This window comes from Punica granatum, chromosome 3 (assembly GCF_007655135.1).
Source record: "Punica granatum isolate Tunisia-2019 chromosome 3, ASM765513v2, whole genome shotgun sequence".
NCBI classification, from domain to species: domain Eukaryota; kingdom Viridiplantae; phylum Streptophyta; class Magnoliopsida; order Myrtales; family Lythraceae; genus Punica; species Punica granatum.
In genome coordinates, this window is record NC_045129.1 from 5,607,398 (window position 1) to 5,620,362 (window position 12,965).

General features: G+C 37.7%; 1 protein-coding gene across 2 annotated transcripts; it reads left to right on the forward strand.

The window, feature by feature from the left end:
- The first annotated feature begins 8,585 nt into the window (after positions 1–8,585).
- Positions 8,586–12,757, forward strand: LOC116200993. 2 transcript variants are annotated; one of them, XM_031532038.1, is made up of 8 exons: positions 8,586–8,816; positions 9,015–9,495; positions 9,739–10,155; positions 10,235–10,287; positions 10,677–10,714; positions 10,962–11,280; positions 11,587–11,903; positions 12,028–12,754. In XM_031532038.1, the coding sequence occupies exons 2-8, from the start codon at positions 9,492–9,494 to the stop codon at positions 12,599–12,601; spliced, it is 1,722 nt and encodes a 573-aa protein (XP_031387898.1). In that variant the 5' UTR covers positions 8,586–8,816; positions 9,015–9,491; the 3' UTR covers positions 12,602–12,754. The 2 variants fall into 2 exon arrangements, with proteins under 2 accessions (XP_031387898.1, XP_031387897.1); XM_031532037.1 differs by lacking the exon at positions 9,015–9,495 and having other exon boundaries at positions 8,587–8,816; positions 12,028–12,757.
- Positions 12,758–12,965: the final 208 nt, after the last annotated feature.

Sequence of the window (12,965 nt, forward strand, 5' to 3'; positions counted from 1 at the left end):
TTAAGCTGAGGGCACATAGATTCCCCATGCCCATGGTCCGCTGATTAGTTATAGAATCGGTACCATAGAGTTCCAGAGATTATTACATGAATCTCACTACGCATTAAATTATTTATTGTATTACACATTAGGAATACTTGGCACCTACAATAACAAAGTCAGGATGCGTATTACAAAATACGATACTATACAGGAACGCAACTGATACGACCGATCTATAAGTTCGATATGTCCAATAATTTGGGGTGGGGACAGAGGAAGGAATCCCTCATGATGTGCTATCTTTTCCTTGTGATAGGGGGGAATCGGGGACAGAACTTGGCATGAGAAACATTAGCAGATTTCTGGGGTGCAAAGTCAAGAAATCCACGCAAGGTGGGGAGATGCACATCACGAGAAGTTCACGTGAAGAGATATTTTCATTGAGGGGTTAGGATGATCGACGAAGGAAGTGATGGATGTTGATGGGTTGGCCTTTTCTTATATCTTAATTTGATTTATCCCCTCATCCTTGTATGTATGAGTTAGTGAGCGAGTGAGTGACAAATCAAGGAATAGGGATCGAAATCTTAAAAAGGTGTCCCTAGTCCTTTATGAATTATGAGTGGTCAATTCTTCTATCCATCTTGCTTCCTCGTAGCTCCAAGTGTTTCATAGAAGAGAAGAAGCCCAAAATAGATATAATATAATCTATATATATAGATAATAATTCACGATAATTAACAATTGAATAAAGTGCAATTGGCAAATTACATCGTCACCATTCAAACTTTATATACGTAGCATAAGTGAGAGGTTTTGAGACCTATCAAAAATGTGACAAGACAAGTTGATACTCGAACTTGAATCTCTAGATCAAAAAACTGAGAACTGAGAATACCTCGTGGTTTCATGAATATTTTGAAATTCTCCGTTGGAGGCCATGCACTTAATTAAGGCGCTCCTGGTCCAAGGAGCATACAACCATAAAATACAAAGATAGATTTTATTGGTGGCTTCCCTCAAATCAATAGATGCCTAGAAATGATCACTTGTTTTACCATCGAGTTACTTAAACTTGATATGATGATTAAACAACCTCATATAAAATGAGGACAACTATTTACTACAGAATCACAAATTCTTTTTTCTGTCAATTTATTTTCTGATATGCTAAAGGGATGTCACAAATTCTTAACATCACAATCAGTTTCGACAATAATTGGATGAGGACCACTGATTATAAGACATTGGGGGTCGACCGATACTCAGTTATTTGTACGTACATGTGAGAGCTTATGTGTAAGATTTGGAATGCGTTACTAAACGGGCATGAGGAGATCGCGGGGTAATGTGTTGCTCACATGACATCACATGGGTCATATGGTCCTCCACCTACAAAAGTCCTCCCCCTTTGATTTTCCAAACCCTAAAGACCCCCCTAGTCTTGTCAAATCTATCATTAGAACATCATCAATATTCCATCTTCTTTTGGACATTTCTTCTATAAAATTTGAGGCCACCGCAAAGTATTCCCAATTTAATTAAAGAGTTTATAATATTGTGGCGCACGACTTCGTTTAATAATCAAGAGGTCTCAGGTTCGACATTCATTGTGGGACTACTCATAATTTTATTAATTGTATTAAAATTTCTATTTTATTATACTATTCATGAGTCTTCTTTATAACTGAAAGTGTTCTTAATTTATTATATAAAATTAATTCTCACCTCATTATTAAGTGTTTTCACAAAGTTTTCAGCCCCTGCACTATATATAGATTCCACTGGCTATCCTCGCAGTTCATCAATTATATCATACAATACCGTATTTTCTTATTGAACTCTCTATATTTACTAACACTGCCATATCATTGGTGGCCCCTTGACTAGGAATAGGATGCTTACATCAGAAGAGTAGTCACAACATGCATTCCATATGATGTCATGTTTGGATTAGCCAGCATCTGGAATCCATTCCTAGGCACAGATTCTGAGTGCAGCATTTTTTGACTCCTTTCCGCGTGTTCTAAATTATTCAGGCTTCGTGATTCCAAAGTTCGAATAGGGCATTGGATCGGCTTTGGGCACACGGGGAATTCACATGAAGTATCCATGACTATTCCAAGTATCCAGAAAGTTCTTGGAAGACATGCATATCGAAATTGTTCAATCAGACGCGTTCCCAATATTTATGAACCACCCCATGCCAATTATAAGTTAAACTATTGTACGAAAACGAACCGCGACTTCAGTGATAAGTCTGATGAGATTAGCACTTGGTTCATCTAAATTTCGAAATCGCTCAAAAGAATGAAAACCGTCCTTAGCCACCCGTGACCACAAGAAGCAACCGCTGACTTCTTATGGAATTGACCTTTCACCACACGCTGGTTGATTGCCGGGGCCCGCAATGTGTATTTGAATATTTTGGTGAAATAAAATATACTAGGGGAACGCCGCCCGGTGTTGCGGGACTACAATTTTGTCAATCAATAGTATTGTAAACGTAATTTAATTAATGCTCGATATAATACATAATCCAAATATATACACAGCAATAATAGAAATATTGCAGCACTCTAGTAGTATTCACTTCATCGTTATTTTTTTACAAACTCTATAGAAAGAAATGTTGGGCTTAGTATCATTTTTAGGAAAAAAAAAACATGTAAGTATCAAGATGGTACTCCACCAACTTTTATAGGATCTGACCTGTTTTATTTAATTGTATAGATAGATAACCAAGACAAACTAATTTTGAAATTCTTTGGGTGAATGTAAGGAAAAACAAAATGAATGGAAAATAACTAAAAGGATTCATGCTTTATAGATAAACGAAAAATATGATAAAATAAAAGGTTGAAAACGAAGAAGAAGAAGGGGGCATGTGGCTTTACAAAGATTCCACGTACCTGTAATAGTTTTTTCATGATAATTAAGATATGGAAATCTTGAAATTCTTTTGGAGGGTGTGTAAAGAAATCAAAATAAGAGCAGAAACGAAAATAATCAAAAGTTTGTAGAGAAATGTTAAAAAAGAGAAAAGAAAACGGTAAAAATCAAAAGAGGAAAAAAAGGAAGTCTGGCTTCTTCTCCTTCCAATAGACCAATTTTAGTTTAAGATTAATCGTCCAAAAAAGCACGACATTTACACTATTTTTTTATTTTCAGAAAGATCTTTAAGAAATAGTATCAAAAAGTGCAACACTTCGTTTTAGTCTTAAATCTAATACGCTATTAAATTTTTCGTCAATTTTAACGGTAGTGTCATGTGTAGTAACGTTATTGAATGTGTGAGTCTCACATATTTTTATTTAATAAAAATTATTCTGAAAAATAAATAAAAAAGAAAAGGAAAAAGGGAAGAGGTTGACTGAGGCCCAAGAAAAGGAGGGGGCCAGCGGTAGTGGCCTCGATTGCGGCCACCACCCCCTAAATTGGGGTCCGCGGCTATGAGGGGATTGTCGCCGACCCCGGTTGAGAGGTGGTGGCCGCAATCGAGGCCACCACCGCTGGAATTGAAGGAGTCCAAATTACCACCCCCTAGCTGGGGTCAATGACGATGACAAAGGTCGTCGCCGACCTCAATTGGGGGGTAGTAGCCGTAACAGAAGCCATTACCGACGACCCCTTCCTCCTCTTGGGCCTTTTTTTTCTATTTTCAAAATATTTTTCATTAAATAAAAATATGTGAAGTCCATTCATTCAATAACGTTGCGATACGTAGCACTACCGTTAAAATTGAGGGAAATTTTGATGGCGTATTAGATTTGAGACTAAGACGAAAGTTCGTATTTTTTTGGACAATTTTCGAAAAGTCATGCTAGAATTAGAAAAAAAAGTGTAAAGACTGTGATTTTTTGGGCGATTAACCTTTTAGTTTATTACTATAACTATAATATAATATAATCTCAGGTGGCGTTGAATTTGAGTATTGTTAGATTATAAAAAAATATTAGATTATTAAGAAAATAAGTCTAAAAATGTAGATTTTCAGGAATATTACATTGTTATGTTTAGTAAGCATGTTGTGATATTGAAAATATACATAATAATATAATATTTTGGTGTTTGGTACAATAAATATATTGATGATTAATGAAAACATACCTAATCTTACGATTATGGGCCATGTTATTTATTTTAATATACGAGTAAAATAATTAGAGTTAAAATTACAAATCAATAATAACATCAATATAATATCATCAATATAATATACAAAAGCTGAGGCGCAACGTTATGAGGGTGCCATGTATTTCAAAATAAGAAATCTCAACTTCTCATTCAAAGGGTTTTTTCACTTCTATTGAACCTTCAACTCCTTATTCAAATGACTTTTTCACTTCTAATACATGATTTTTACCTTTTTTTTAATAATCGGTTCAATGTATAATAATCTAAGTGCCCAAGATATTTGTATATACTAAGAAAATAAGAGTTATCTCGAGAAATGAGAAGTTGTTTATATACGAAAAAAATTTAAATAATTTTTTTCGGTTACAAAAAATTTTAAATAATTCAATCATACATGTAATAAAATCCCTTAAATAGATTCTTTCAAACACATATTATCTATTATCTATTGGCAACCCTTTCTCATTGACGTGCATCCGTATTACAATTAAGTATAATCATATCCATTTTACTTGTTCTTTACATTTTTTTCTTTTTTAAATTAAACATTCTTTTGATAACGCGTACCTTTTTGCAATGCGTGGGCATGCACCTAATACACCTAAAAAAAATCATACATTATACATTTTAAAATTTAAGAACATTATTTTTGAAACTAATAGCATCTTATTAACAGCTTATTTTATTTCACTCTAAAAATATTTGCCTTATTAATAATTACAAATATTCATGAATAATAAAATAGATTGAGAAATATTTTCTGATTTTACGTTTATCAAAGATATGAAGTGTATATATTTAAAAAAAAATGAATTGAAGTTGATGCTCCTACACAAGAGTAAAAGCGTCAACTTAAACAAATTTAATTATTTTTTTCTTAGTAAGAATGACACCTCTTTTAGTGGAAAAAACTTTCCTACCAAGAGAAGGAAAACTTTTGAGATTGGAAAGCTGGAATCGGGATTTTTGAGCTGGAAAATTCCCTCTCAAACGTGATAAAACTAGGTAGAATAATCTGCAAACCAATAATCTTTAACATTTTGTTTGGATAATGGGATGGGATGGGGTGGAGTGAGTTATGGAGGGGCGGAATGGAGTGGTTTATGAGGAAATTCTCTTAATCCTTCATAATTCATGTTTGGATAGCATCAAAAAAGGACGGGATAAAATAATGTATGCAAATTATCTTATTATTATACCCATTTCATATAATGCATTAACAAACATAAACAATAGATTTTATAATATTTACAATATATACATATAGGTATATATATATATATATATATTTATATGAGAACCAAGGTAGACAAAGGTGATCGAATAATAGATATAAAAATATATAATAGAATTTAGATGATATATATATATATTTATGTATATATAATAGAGGTGTATATAGATAAAATAAAAGGATTTATAATATCTAAATAATGTACATATACACATCTAGGGGCATATATATGAGTGAGCAAAAGTAATATAGTTAGAGATGTCATTATTGAAATTTTGTGAAAAGAGGGGTTTAAAAATGACTTTTGATAATTTATCTCCTCGTACCACCCCAAATTAGTGAAATATGGGTCTTTGATGGGTTGTAAAAGGTTGAATAACCCTTTATCTTTTAATTGCCAAATATGAATTGTTTTAATCCCTTGATAGAACTCCCCTCCATAACCCTCATAACCCTATATCCAAACAAGATGTTAAAAACAAATAACTCAGAGTATTAAATATTGAGAGCATTTTGTTCTTAAAAACATTTATGTTCCTCGTTTTTATTTGAATCAAATAGATGCTAAGGAAAAAAGAAAAAAAATCGACTTCTGGACTATTCTATTCTCTACGGAAGTGAATATCATTCCTCAATTGCTTTCCTAATCAAAGGTTGTACCTAATTTTGAATAAATATTATCTTTTGTTTTTCTTATTTAAGTCAATGCCACCTACTACACTTCATGATTCATGTGTTTCGCGTAAAGTCAAGTAATTCCACTTTCGACACTAGTTAGGTGAATCTCTCACGAGATTAGGGTTGTTAGGCGTATTAGAGCATTGTTCCAAGGATTGGTAACGAAATCACTAGCCGACTTCACCATGCTAAAGCGTAGCACCACGGCTCGGAAGTCTGTAAGTCTAGTTGGCAGCTGGGTTTATGAGAGATGTTATTAGAGTGGTTGACAATGATGGTCAGATGATTACGCGGTCTGAGGATTTGGCCTAGGATTCTCCCCAATATGAGTGAGCGTTAATAATAGGATGATGTCAAGAGAGAGAAGTGGGTCTTTAGTGTAGCTCACGGTCGGGATTGGCTCGTGAGAGACTTAGATAGCTTCATGGCTGAGTTAGCCGAAAGTAGAATGAAGCGCTGGGTTCGGCTACTAGGAGACGAAACGGATGAGTTGAGGGCGGAACCTTAGCTCATGGAAACCTCCTTGATCAAAAACCAAGTGGGGTTGAAGGGATATGCTGATGGATTGGCGGGATTGATTCGGAAGGCTATTGCATGGTATTGAAATGATGCCTGGAAAGATAGATATTGAAGTGTGATGCGATAAAGTAAAGATAAAAATAAAGGTGCATAGCGTAGAGCCGTTTTGTGATTGATGTCGAGGGGATAATACAATAGACAGACTCGACTTAAATAGGCTAACACATGAGTGTCACCCAAAACATAGAAACCGGGTTATAGACAGCTAAACTTAATAATTAGCTACCCTAAGACTATGTGGAAATAATATCTTCCACTTATTTCCAATAAGCAAACTAAATAAAAGGAAAGGAAATAAATTAAATGGGGGAGCTCCATCATAGTGCGCACCCAAATATTTTTCAGCATTGGAGACTTCCATATATTTCCATGTTTGTCTCCTTTGAATGGAAACTCTTCCATCTTGGACTTTTTCGCAATATTCATTCTATAATTCGACACCAAGGAGCCATTTTAAGATCAAACACAAATGGAAATTTCTTGATGCTTACTCAATCTTTGTACGTGCCTAAGATCTCGTCCACATTTGTTCTCAATTATGCTTGAAAATAATTCACGATTTCCCATCATGAGCCGCCCATCCATTTCATGGCGGTCTGAGTTGGGTGTTGCTACGACTTTGGATCGGTTTTATCACGGGCTTCGATCATGGCCCACTCTTAGTTGGGTCGGTCTCATAGACTTTATACTTCTAAGCCCCATTTACCATGAAGTGCGGAAAATGAATGTGAACAATATGCTCTTAAACGCGCTAGCTTTTTAGGTGCGAATCGAGTCATAGTAAATTTCATATATTATGCTTATCGATTTCGAAACTTTACCAGCAAAAAAAAGGGTAATCCATTTTCATGTGAGGAGTTGAACCAAAGAAACGAGTTCTTATGAATGTTTCTCAAAACAAAATGTTACAGAAATATTAGGACCTACTAGTTATTATAAAATGAAAAGTTAGTTTTTTGTTTTTTGAGAAAAGTACAAAAATCTTCGAATTGGGACAAATTGAAAATTGTATTTTTTCAAGGGACAACCAACACTACGTAATTTATTCCATAGGACATAAAGAACCTCATATCTACTCTTTTCTCCACTTTAGGTCTTCAGCCTTTAACATTTTTTACTTTTGGTCCTAAACTTTTTTCTTTGTCATTTTTATACTCAACTTTCAAGAATTTTTCACTTTAGTCCTATCAAAGGGAGGGAAGGGCTAGGGTCACCAATCGACAACCCGACCCCACCCCAGTGGTCATCGGCATCCACAAAGGTCACTGACGACCAACGAGGTGGGGCTAGTCCCGGCCAATTCAGGGACTGGGGCAGCCAATTGTTGATCTCGACCCTAACCCCGTTGTCGTCGTCTCGAGATCCCGAGCAATTCGGGGACTGTGATGGCCAATCGGCGACGTCGACCCCACCCTTGTGGTCGTCGGTACCCGCATAAGACGTTGGTGACCACGAGAGTGGGATCGAGGTCGCCGATTTGTCGCCCCAGCCCTTCCCTCATTTCAGTAAGACTAAAGTGAAAAATTCTTGAAAATTGAGGAAAAAATGACAAAAAAAAAGTTTAGAACCAAAAAGTAAAAAATGTTAAAGATTGAGGACAAAAAATGATGAAAAAAGTAGCTGTGAGGTTTTTTATGTCATATGGAGTAAATCACGGGATGTTAGTTGTCCCTTAAAAAAACACATGATCCAATTTGTCAAAATATCCTAACTTATAAGGGGGTTTTTTGGTACTTTCCCCCCTTTTTCTCCCTGAGTAATCAATTTGTTATTTTGTGAAGATTAAAACCGAGTTTTGGAAAGCTAAACCGAGCAGGAGCCACCGGACCGGATAAACCGGGCTGGAGCCGCCCGATGGCGGGATAAGGTCCGACCGGATGTCCCCAGCCCGGAGGGCGAACCTGCAGCAGAGAAGGAACAGCTGCAGAGGATCAGACAACCAACGGCTGTGATTTTGCTTGTCAAGAGCGAGCAGCAAATTCTTGTTATCCGTTTTATCAGCTTCTCCTATGCTCTCTCCCTGTGTGGCTCCTCTCCACTCTCCTCCTTCTTCCTCTTCTTCACTGCCCCACTTCTCAATTGCTCGCTCAACTCGCTCGCTCACTCCCTCGCTCACCAGTCTCTGTTTGTTCTGCTTTGATGGTCTGAGGCAATTCTGGGGCTTTCTTTTGGCTGAATGAGGTGCACCCATCCATGCCTTTATTAGGTGAGCTTACTTTAGTCTTTACCATCTGTGCTCTTCTTTCGTGGATAGTTTTTTGTTCTCATTTCACTTCTCTGCTTGAGATTAGAACCTGGGTTGAGTTTATCATAACTTTTTTAGCTTTATCTTCGTTTTTTATGGCAAGGTGAAACTTTGCTCTTGAGCTGAATCTTTTATATGTATTAATTTCTTTTTTCGGAGGATTGGGGGTCAAATGAGAATGCTTTCATGATCGGGTAGAAGATGCCGATGCAAGTTCAGGTGGTGAATGCAGCAACTAGCTGTGGTTATTAGATTATGGTGGTAAATTCAGGATTTTGAAGTTTCATGGAATTTAATGAGAGGCTTGGGGGAGTAAAGTAAGTATATTTTATGAAGTGAAGAGATTTATAGCAATTCTGCTTGAAATTTCGAAGGGCATGGAGTACGAGCTGCCCTGCACAGTACATCCATCCACGCCGAGGTGCTAATGCTGTTTTTGGTATGATTTATGGAAACAAAATGGAATGGAATTGCCATATTGAATTGAGATATTTCAATCACCAATTTGTACCATCAAAACCAAGCGTGGCATGAAAGCAGGTGGAATTCTCTTAGAAGCTTGGGAAGTTAGGGAGCTTACTCTCAGCTCAGGCAGTCCCAAATTGCATTTTCTTCTACATCCATATCAGACCATATATGAGTGAGTATTGTGAAATCCCAACAGTAGCACACCATGTTATCATTGTCCTCCCGTAGCTCATAGGCTAGAGTGATTCTGTCGGGTTTGAAGATGTGGTTGAATTCCCTGAATATTTCGTAGTTCCTCAAGTTAGAATTTTCCGAAAGGACAAGGCCTTCTGAATTTGTCTGTCCTTTTGAAAGTATTTCTGTTCTATCAGATAGATCCGGATGACATCTATATGTTTGTTTTATTGTTGGACAGAAATTGCCAAAGCACAGCCTAACTTCCAAAGCCAGCTGGGCATTCTGCGGGCTCAAGCCTCAGCACACAGTAACTTATTCTCAAGTACGCTCACATTTGGGAGTGATAGAAGGTTGACATCAACATGGAAATCCTTAAACAATCATAGAAGGATAAGTTCTGACATAGGACGGAACAGATTTGTGATCAAGGCAGTTGCCACCCTTGAAGCAAAGCGATTGGCTTTGAGTGAAAATGGTCACGTATACCGCCAGAATTCGCTGGGGGGTACTGATTCAAGTCCATGTGCTACACCAGTCGAGTCTTCAGGTGAAGATTCAGAGGAGCTGGATGAAAGAGAAAAGTTGAGGAGAAGGAGAATTTCTAAGGCTAATAAAGGGAATACTCCATGGAACAAAGGAAGGAAGCACAGTGCTGGTAAGAAGAAGTCATTGATCATTGATTTTGTATTGATCCATTTTCCAGTTAAACTAAGACCTATGAATGTTGTTGGCAGAAACCCTTCAACGAATCAGAGAGAGAACACGGCTTGCAATGCAGAATCCTAAGGTGAAGTCATGTAAGAATAACTTTGACATGTTGTTTCTTGGGAAATGGCAATGGACGCTAATTAGTATAAGAATCGTGAAATAGAAAACTTAGCTTATAGATTTGACAATGCCCGATATAGTTGCTAAATAGCATGTGGAAATGAGCTTAGTGGCTGTATTCCTACTATACATAACGGCCGACTCTCTGGGGTTTTTCTAAACTACACTTCATTTCTTACTTCAATTTTGAATCTTCCTCATAGAAGGATATTCCTTTTGGTTGTTTTACAGATCTTTTCTTTGATACTTTTTAAGATATAACCAGTCATAGTGTTTGAGTATCTAGTCGTTTATTTGTGTTCTTCATTTCATGATTCAACTGAAACTGCAAATCTTATGGCTTTGCAGGTGAAGATGAAGTTAGTTAACATGGGACATGCACAAACGTAAGGATCATTAGCAGACCTGATTTTTCTACTACTGCACCAATTAGTTTGACTCCGATCTCTCAGCATACCTTGTGGAGATTCGATTTTTTTTGGCCAAAAAAGAAAGACAGTGCAGATTTTATTTAATGTGACTTTTTTATTATGTTTCTGCTCTTTTAATAAATCGAAGCTTTGTATGAGTTTTATTATATCTGTGGATGATATATGTAGTTTGTGGTTTTCATGTCCTGACATGACAATGCAGAAAGGAGACGAGACAGAAAATCGGAGCTGGGGTGCGGATGGGGTGGCAAAAGCGCCGGGAAAAGCTGATGGTGCAAGAGAACTGCCACTACGAGTGGCAAAATTTGATTGCGGAAGCTTCCAGAAGAGGTTACACCGATGAGAGGGAGCTGCAGTGGGATTCATATGATATATTGAATGAGCAGCTTGAGCAGGAATGGTTGGAGAGTGTAGAAGAAAGGAAAGGTATGCGAAACCAGAAGGGTAATAAGAGAGCACCCAAATCACTCGAGCAAAGGAGGAAGATTGCTGAAGCTATTGCTGCGAAATGGGCAGACCCGGTAAGGATTAGACATCTTTGCAGGCGCTTGGAAAGCATTTGGTTGAATGAACTCTGCATTGTTCAAGGAACATCGAGAAATGGTTAGAAGAGCGAACGTTGAGCATTTATCAGTTTTTAAACTAAGAAAAGTTTTTGATCCGTGATATACAATCCAGTCGGCCCAACCACAAAAATTTCTGATTTTGGCAAATGAGGTTCTACTCATAATGCAAATGGATCTTTGCCTCTATCACTGGACTGGTGTCATTCTGTATATTCCCATTGTCATCTCTTACGCACTGATCATGGTTCTCTTATCTGAAAGGCATATCGAGAACGGGTTTGCTCTGGGCTCTCTAAATATCATGGAGTACCAGTTGGGACTGAGAGAAAGCCAAGACGAAAACCCAGTGGTAGCACAGACTCGACGAGACGGATCCCTTCCAAGAGAAAAGCTGCTGACGAAATTCACGCCAAGAGGTGTGATCCTCAGAGCCAAATTCAACGAATGAAATTGAAGAGAAGCAAGACTCCAGTGTACAAGGATCCACTGGCTAGTTCCAAGTTGGAGATGATCAAGAACATCAGAGCGAAAAGAACTGCTGCAGACACCAACAGAACTGAAGCAATTGAACGAGCAAGGTTTGTTAGTGGTCGTGTCTGCTGGCCTTTTTTCTTGCATTGATCCCCAAAAATAAAGTCAAGCAGGTCCATAGGATATACATGACCCTCCTCTTATTGCTAATAAGAAACTATGCATCTGCAGGCTATTGATCGCAGACGCGGAGAAAGCAGCGAAAGCCTTGGAGGTTGCTGCAGTCAGGAGCCCCATTGCCAGAGCTTCACTTGAGGAAACCAAAAAGCTTGTAGCTGAAGCAATCCAATTGATCGAGTCCATTGAGGCGGGAGCCACCTTGTCTGTCAAGACAGCAGCTAACTCATCCATCGAGACGGCATCCATCTCCTCCAACCAGAGCAGATCACTGCCAGAATATCATCCATACACTCTATCTGAACCAACTGACCATATCCCGGAGGAAAGAAAAGTCAATGGGAGTGCAGTTCAACTTGAGACCCCAGAGAAAGGGCGTGATAAATTCAGTTTTGGACACCCACCGAGTTTGAATCAACTCGGTCTCGAGGACAACACGGATCATTCGACGAACGAGGCTGATCAAACAACAGGACCTAACGGCCACAATAACTGCAAGGATGACCCTTGTCCCAGTGGAAGCGAAAGTAACGTTCAGTCCTCAGATGAAGATTTGCCTCCCAAATCGACTGTCACCGTGACAAAGAAATGGGTCCATGGCCGGCTTGTTGCAGTGACGACAGAGTGAACTTTACATGTTCGGAACCATATTCTTTCGTTAGAAGAGAGTTTTAACGGGAAAATTTTTTCGATATAGGACTATTGCTTTGTCGTGTACACTTATTTCCAACGAAGGTGACACTACAGATCGAGGCACATTTTATGCTGACATATTGTTTTATTTGATGGCTTAAAATATTCATATCAAGTATAGGTTAGTATTCAGATCTTACTTATTAGCCCTCAGCACACATCAATATTACTAAAACAACCCATGCTAGTCCCAGAAATTACCTCCACATGGAAACAAGGACCATGCTGACAAGCTCCTTGTACCAAAGAGAAAATGGGACAAATTGATTGGGCGGAAATTATCCCATACTTTAAACAGA

Excerpts from the sequence above, each read along its gene's own strand:
- LOC116200993 (XM_031532037.1), top strand. Across the intron at positions 10,715-10,961 it reads AACATGGGACATGCACAAAC|AAAGGAGACGAGACAGAAAA; the intron begins GTAAGGATCATT and ends ATGACAATGCAG. Across the intron at positions 11,281-11,586 it reads CTGCGAAATGGGCAGACCCG|GCATATCGAGAACGGGTTTG; the intron begins GTAAGGATTAGA and ends CTTATCTGAAAG.